Source organism: Lycium barbarum, chromosome 5 (genome assembly GCF_019175385.1).
Source record: "Lycium barbarum isolate Lr01 chromosome 5, ASM1917538v2, whole genome shotgun sequence".
NCBI classification, from domain to species: domain Eukaryota; kingdom Viridiplantae; phylum Streptophyta; class Magnoliopsida; order Solanales; family Solanaceae; genus Lycium; species Lycium barbarum.
The window spans coordinates 139,446,931-139,454,444 of NC_083341.1; the positions used below are offsets into that span (position 1 = coordinate 139,446,931).

General features: G+C 32.9%; 1 protein-coding gene across 1 annotated transcript; it reads left to right on the forward strand.

Annotated features, from left to right (window-relative positions):
- Positions 1-423: 423 nt before the first annotated feature.
- LOC132641875 (S-adenosylmethionine decarboxylase proenzyme) lies at positions 424-4,726 on the forward strand. Its single transcript, XM_060358967.1, has 5 exons — positions 424-563; positions 660-731; positions 2,917-3,060; positions 3,164-3,180; positions 3,389-4,726. The coding sequence occupies exons 3-5, from the start codon at positions 2,929-2,931 to the stop codon at positions 4,467-4,469; spliced, it is 1,230 nt and encodes a 409-aa protein (XP_060214950.1). The 5' UTR covers positions 424-563; positions 660-731; positions 2,917-2,928; the 3' UTR covers positions 4,470-4,726.
- The last annotated feature ends 2,788 nt before the right edge of the window (positions 4,727-7,514 follow it).

A 7,514-nucleotide genomic window follows, 5' to 3' on the forward strand; every position in this document is an offset into this window, starting at 1 on the left:
ATAAAATATGTACATAAATTAAACTTGAGTGTAATCTCAGCAAGCACTTGATGATTAACAATTTCGAAAAAAGAAAGAAATTGAATTCTCAATCATATTTATATAATATAAGAATACTCCATAAAATATGGATATAAATTAAACTTGATTAATATAATCTTGGTAAGCACTCGATTATTAACAATTTCACAAAAAAAGAAAAAAAATTGAATTCTCAACAACTTTTACACATCATAAAATGAAAAATAGGAACACATTTGGTAAATAAATAAAGTTCCATTTGGAATAAAAAAACTCCTAAGTCATAGCCACCTACCAATTTTGTCCACATCTGAGGGATAAAACAGTCATTTCACATGTGGACGAAAATTCCCGGAAAGTAAAGGGACTTAATTAAACAATACACAAAAATTACAAGGACCAAATATGTTATCAAATCTTGTATAAATAGCCAACTTGCATCCCTTCACAAACACTCACAAAGAATTTTGCGTAACATTTTTTATTAACTCTTCCAAATTTCTCCAAACTTCTAGGGTTTCTTTTCTTCTTCGGAATATTCTGTAAGTATTAATTTGTAAGGGTAATATCGTCATTTCATAATTTAATTGTTGGATTTATTGTTTGATCTAATTATTGTTTTTTTTTTTTGTGTGTAGGATTTGGAAAGATCGTTAATTGTTGGAGAAGATTCGGATTTGGAACAAAACATCAATTTTTAAAAAATATTTGTAAGTATGATGATGTTTCTGTTTTTATTGTTAATTGTTTATTAGAATTGTGTTGTAGGAATTTAGGTTTTTTTTTTTTTTTTTTTATGTTGAATGTTGTTGATATGATTATGTTCAATAATTAAGGGATTTGTCTTTATTAATATAGATCTGGGTTGTTAATACTCCTTGTATTCTAATTATGTTTTTCGCTTTTTGAGAGTCAAACGATTTAATTTATTTATAAGCCTTTTAAATATTTTAAATTATTAAATTTGTGGTGACTTACAATAATTTTTACGTAATTTTCAAATATATAAGTTTTGTTTTGAAAATTTCAAATATTCATTTCAATTTGTTTGTCTGGTTTTAATTTGACATGGAGTTTGTGAAAATAAAGATGATATTTGGATCTCGTGATCTTAAATTAAAGATATGTTGAATGTACCGAGTTTCCCTTTAATCTTGTTGTGGTTTTAAATATGTGATGTGAAAAGTTGGAATTAAAGAGTCTCTAAAAGAGGAAAGGCATTGTTTTCGAAACGGCCTAAAAAAGAAAGTAATATAAACAAATTGAAACAAAGAGAGTAATAATTTTCCCATCATTTGATGTACAGTTTTTGAGATATCATTGTTGTTGTTCTTTTACTTTTTTTTTTTTTTTGAAGACCTTTTTGCCCCTCACTGAAAAAGTTTGCTATGATTTGTATTGTTTTATGGTGAATGTTGTTGATATGATTAGCTTTTGGTGTATGGAATTATGGGTTGAGTCTTGTTAAACTTATGAATGTGTAAACTTTATGATGGATCTATGATTGGAATAATTGTCTTATAATATTTTTAAAGGTCATTATTTGAATATAAAGTCACCATCTTGAGAAGTTTAAAACTAAATTATATTAAAATACTTACTAAAATTATAGTCTAAGGAGAAGTTCTTTCACCCTCTAAATAGAAAGTGCTAAAAAGGAAATATGGCCTTTTTTTTCCTGATAAAGGCTTTTTCTTTTTAAAAATTAGCTACAATTTTTTTATTGGAGGAATTCATTTTTTCTAGATGAACAGCAGGGCCCACCTTGGCAGCCGTACTTGACATCCTTCTGTATTAGGTTAAACTTTATTATTATTACAGAATATATATATATATACAATTTCAAAAGGGAGATCTGATCTGTCACTTTCATGATATATGAGTCAGCTCTTAATAGGATTACTTGACTTGTTCATTTTGAAGAACTACTTCAAGCAAAAGCTTCTGTCTATTTTCTTTATTTTAAAATTCAAACTTGTAATATTCATATAGTTTCTGAATTAAGGCTTACTTTTAAACTTGTTATCTAACTTTAATTGAATAGTTGTCCATGGTCTACCTTTAATACTTGAAATTGCTAGCTATGGATGCATATTCATAATAATTGTACCTGGATCTACATTTCCATCACTAAAAATAAAGGAGTGAAAATATGAACAAAGGGTATTCTAAGATGTTGGTAATTGTACAAAAATGGATAACAATATTATGGTCTTGGACTTGTTATGTCTTGCGAAAAATAATTGGTTCATAAGCCAATGGCTTTGCCACATGGTGAAATGCGTCCGAAATGATACATGGTGATAGGAAATATTTATTATGGATAACTGGTTCTTCCTGCGGTTTGATAAGTAAAATTTCTGCTGTTTCTAGATGCCTAGCTATTCCATGGGGCATGGTGTCCTACAGATTGTGCTTTCATCATTGGTGTTAATTTTGCTTGCCTTAGGGCGGTTTGTGAAAATAGATGCATAAATGCAACACATTTGTGTTAAATTTTATCGCCTTCCATGAGCTAGTTGCTTGTGGACTTGATTACACTCAACACTATCTTAATTAACTATATAGCTAAGCAAATTCATTCTGTTTATCCCATTTAGGCTGTTAAGCAGCATATATAATCTTCTGTCCCTGTGATTGTTTTCCATTTCACTTGAGTGTTACTTTTTTATTTGTCCTATTCTCAGCTCCTATTTAATGGGTGTATGTATGTCAGATCATGACATGAAGTATCCCGCGTCCAGCTCTGACTTTTATAATGATATCTGTACCTGTAGCATTAGCATGTTTACTTTAAGGATAGCTCTGACTTTTATAATGATATCTGTATCTGTAGCATTAGCATGGTTACTTTAAGGATAGCTCTGACTTACAGGTTGTTATTGGCATGTACAGGTGAATGTTCTAATGGAGTCGAAAGGTGGGAAAAAGAAGTCTAGTAGTAGTTCCTTATTTTACGAAGCTCCCCTCGGCTACAGCATTGAAGACGTTCGACCAAACGGTGGAGTCAAGAAGTTCAGATCTGCTGCTTACTCCAACGTAAGTACCTGGATCTCATTTGTTTAAAACCCCATGAGCCATATAGAATGAGAGTTAAGGATATTGTAACTGACGCTTCTCTTTTTTCTTCCTTTGTATGCAGTGCGCTCGCAAACCATCCTGATATACCCTAAACTTCCTTCCGTAACGCGTCAATAGACGCAACCGAAAAAAAAAAACAAAAAAAAATAATTATAGCTTTTAATTTCTTTAGTTGTCAAGCCCTCACTCCTTTTCTTCCTTCTACTACTTTCTGCTTTTGCGCTCATTGCTCTGAACATTTTCCGCTTTAACTTCTTTTGCTGCTGTAAACATCTTTCATCATGGAAATGGCCATGCCTGTCTCTGCCATTGGTTTTGAAGGTTTTGAAAAGAGGCTCGAAATCTCTTTCATCGAGCCTGGTCTGTTTGCTGATCCTAACGGAAAAGGACTTAGAGCTCTCTCGAAGGCACAATTGGATGAAATTCTTGGACCTGCTGAGTGCACCATTGTTGATTCCCTATCAAATGACGATGTTGATTCCTATGTCCTCTCTGAGTCGAGCCTCTTCGTTTATTCTTACAAGATAATCATCAAAACCTGTGGCACCACCAAGTTGCTTCTCGCTATTCCGCCTATTCTCAGGTTGGCTGAGACCTTGTCTCTCAAAGTGCAAGACGTGAGGTATACCCGTGGGAGCTTCATATTCCCAGGTGCTCAATCGTTTCCTCACCGTCACTTTTCTGAAGAAGTTGCTGTCCTCGATGGTTATTTCGGGAAGCTTGCTGCCGGTAGCAAGGCTGTGATTATGGGCAGTCCTGACAAAACACAGAAATGGCATGTTTACTCTGCCTCAGCTGGGCCTGTTCAGTCTAATGACCCTGTTTACACTCTTGAGATGTGCATGACTGGTTTGGACAGGGAGAAGGCATCTGTCTTCTACAAGACTGAAGGAAGCTCGGCTGCTCGCATGACTGTTAAATCTGGCATAAGGAAGATCCTCCCCAACTCTGAGATATGCGATTTTGAGTTTGAACCCTGTGGTTATTCCATGAATGCTATTGAAGGAGCTGCTGTTTCAACCATTCACATTACCCCAGAAGACGGCTTTAGCTATGCTAGCTTTGAATCAGTTGGATATGATCCCAAAACCATGAAGTTGGGTCCCTTGGTTGAGAGGGTGCTAGCCTGTTTCGATCCAGCTGAGTTCTCTATTGCTTTGCATGCTGATGTTGCTACCAAGTTACTGGAGCATGTTTGCTCTGATGTTGATGTTAAGGGCTACTCTCTTGCTGAGTGGAGTCCAGAAGAATTTGGCAAGGCCGGTTCCATTGTCTACCAAAAGTTCACTAGGACTCCTTACTGTGGATCCCCCACATCCGTTCTGAAGGGCTGCTGGAAAGAGAAACAGAAAGAAGAAAAGGAGTAGTGTTGTCCCGAGGGTCGTCTGTTGTTTTTGTTTTAGAGTCTGTTGTCGTCTGGTTATGTTTTCCATATTTCTCAGAATAAAGGACTTAGATGTCCCATTTGTGTCTTTGAATTTGTAACATCTGTGTGCAAATTCTGAACTAGTCCGGCATTTTGGTGTTACACCATAAGCCCTATGAGTCTGCATTTTGAATTATTGCTTGTTGCTGTCTCTGTTCCGTTGTCGTTTCTATAATAAAAGTTTGTTTGTTGTGTGTATTTCTTGGCCTACCCTCAATTGTGATACCTGTGTTTGTTTTGGATTATCCTCTTCTTTATTTGAGATTGCAACCTACTTTCTCCTTTCAATTCTGTTCTAGCTGTTGGTAGCCAAAGGAATTGGCAAATACCTACTGCTACGCAGAAACATAAGGTATTTTATGGTTCTAGCCATTCAGTATAAATGAATAATTTAAAGTAATATAAACTATTTAAAGGAAATAACGAATCCTAAAGGGAAGATGGGTGTTTTAACTTTTTTGTAAGCTCCATAGTATGATGATAGTGACATGTTGGTGAAATGTTTCTATCTGGACCTCTGAAGTAAAGGTGGCAACCGGTTGCAACCGGAACCGGACCGGTAACCGGTTAGGGAACCGGACCGGTAACCGGTTAGGGAACCGGACCGGTTTCCGGTTAAAAACCGGAACCGCTTAACCGGAAAAACCGGAACCGCTTAACCGGTTCCGGTTTACCGGTTTGAAATCCCAAACCGGAACCGCTCCGGTTCAAAGTGGTTAAAACCTTTTTTGTTTTTTGTTTTTTGTATTATATATATATATATATGTATTATAGTATTTATTAGTATATTGTAGGTATATTTACATATGTTATACAAGTTTATAATTAAAGTTTAAATATTTACTGACTAACAGGCTAACAGCAAGTCAGCAATACAGAATAGTGCTTTTCGTATACATATATAAGTATATATATACTTATATATATGTAATAACTTAATATATATATACTATATATACTTATATAAGTATATATATACTTATATATATATGTAATAACTTAATATATATCTATATTTACTTATATACTATATATACTATATATACTTATATACTATATATACTTATATATATGTATAACTTAATATATATACTATATATGTATAACTTAATATATATATAACTTAATATATATACTATATATTAAGTTATATAAGTATATATATACTTATATATATGTACTATATACTATATATACTTATATATATGTATTAAGTACTTATATACTATATATGCTATATATACTTATGTACTATATATACTATATATACTTATATATATGTACTATATACTATAGATACTTATATATATGTACTATATATACTTATATATATGTCTTATATATATGTACTATATACTATGTATATAAGTATATATATACTTATATATATGTATAACTATAAGTACTATATATACTATATATACTTATATATATATATATAAGTATATATATATATATATATATATACTTTTTTTTTTTTTTTTTTAATTTCACCGGTGAAACCGGTTTTACCGGTTCCGGTTTCAAAAATATTGGAACCGGACCGGTAATTTTAAATCCGGTTAACCGGTTCTACCGGTTCCGGTTTAACCGGTCCGGTTACCGGTTTTAACCGGTTAAACCGAACCGGTTAACAGGTTTACTCTGAAGTAGTAACGTTTTATGCATATTAAGCAGGGCTTTGCTTAGTAGTATTCAAGCTTTTGTGATAAGAAGCTTGTGGAAACTTTTAATGTCGTTTAAAGCAATATGTTGTGATGCCTGTAATAAATTAATACTCCAATAAAAGGTGAAATAAGTTTCTATGTGACATCTATATTGTGAGAGGGGAGAGAGTGAAAGAGAGTTTAAGCCATAGAAGAAAATAATTGAAACCTTGAGCTTTGTTGTGGCTCCTAATTTGTCACTCAAATTTTTGTTGATTTTACATTTCTTCTCATATTAAGTATATTTCCACAGCAAAATGAAAAAAGGATGAATGGATCATTGTATGGATAATTGCCACTACTGAAGGAACATGACTTGTCCGAACCGGACAATAACAACTTATAGCTAAGACTATTAAGAGCGCTTCTATCGAAGCAGAACAAGTCTAACACTCCAGCCTTAACATTCAGAGATCCCATTTCGATCGAAATGAGCCACTAGCTATCTTTCATCAAATCCAAATCAAAGAAATCAAGATTCAAGTACTAGCACGTATGCCAATGGGATACTGTAAACGAGTTTTCCGTGTTTGCATGGAGTAGAAGCGTTTGGGCCAATAGGCACTGAGTTAGTTGCTTTTGTAGTTTACTCAATTAAAATCTGATGCAACTTACTGTTGATAATCTCAGCCCCAGGAGCTATCAATGGAGGGTTTATACACAAAATGTACGAGTTTTTATTGATATTGACCTGCATATTTGACTTCTCTGTATCTTTTTTAATTTTTTATTCTTATTTTTTATCCTTCTTTATGGTTCCTATACCCCTCTCAAGGGGTGGGGATGGTATGGAATATGCCTGTTACCATACCGAAATTGAAATTTTTTATACCGTAGTTTTGGTATTATGATATTTGGTATGCATTTTTAAAACGTTAGGCATTCGGTATTTATAAATAATACACCGAAATATCGAATACCGTACCGAAGTATATAGTACATAAATAAGTCATATATATTAATACTAGAAAATATATAAACAAGTATTAGTATAAAATTAATTGTTTAAACGTTGGAATTTTGATTAATCTATGTTAATTGAAATGCCCTTTTGTGTAATTGATTTACGAAGCGGATTAATTGTGCTTCTTTTGAATATATTTACATGTGTAAGGTGTTGGTACAATATAATTGAGACTTTTCTTGAATAGCCAAAGTCGTAATTATCTATTATATAAGTATATGTAGGTCGAAGTCGAACAAACTATGGTTACCGATTTATCGTACCGAAAAATACCGAATCCTATTGAATAAATTTGCTATGGTAATGGTATAGTATT

Excerpts from the sequence above, each read along its gene's own strand:
- LOC132641875 (XM_060358967.1), top strand. The coding sequence starts at position 2,929 with ATGGAGTCGAAAGGTGGGAAAAAGAAGTCTAGTAGTAGTTCCTTATTT.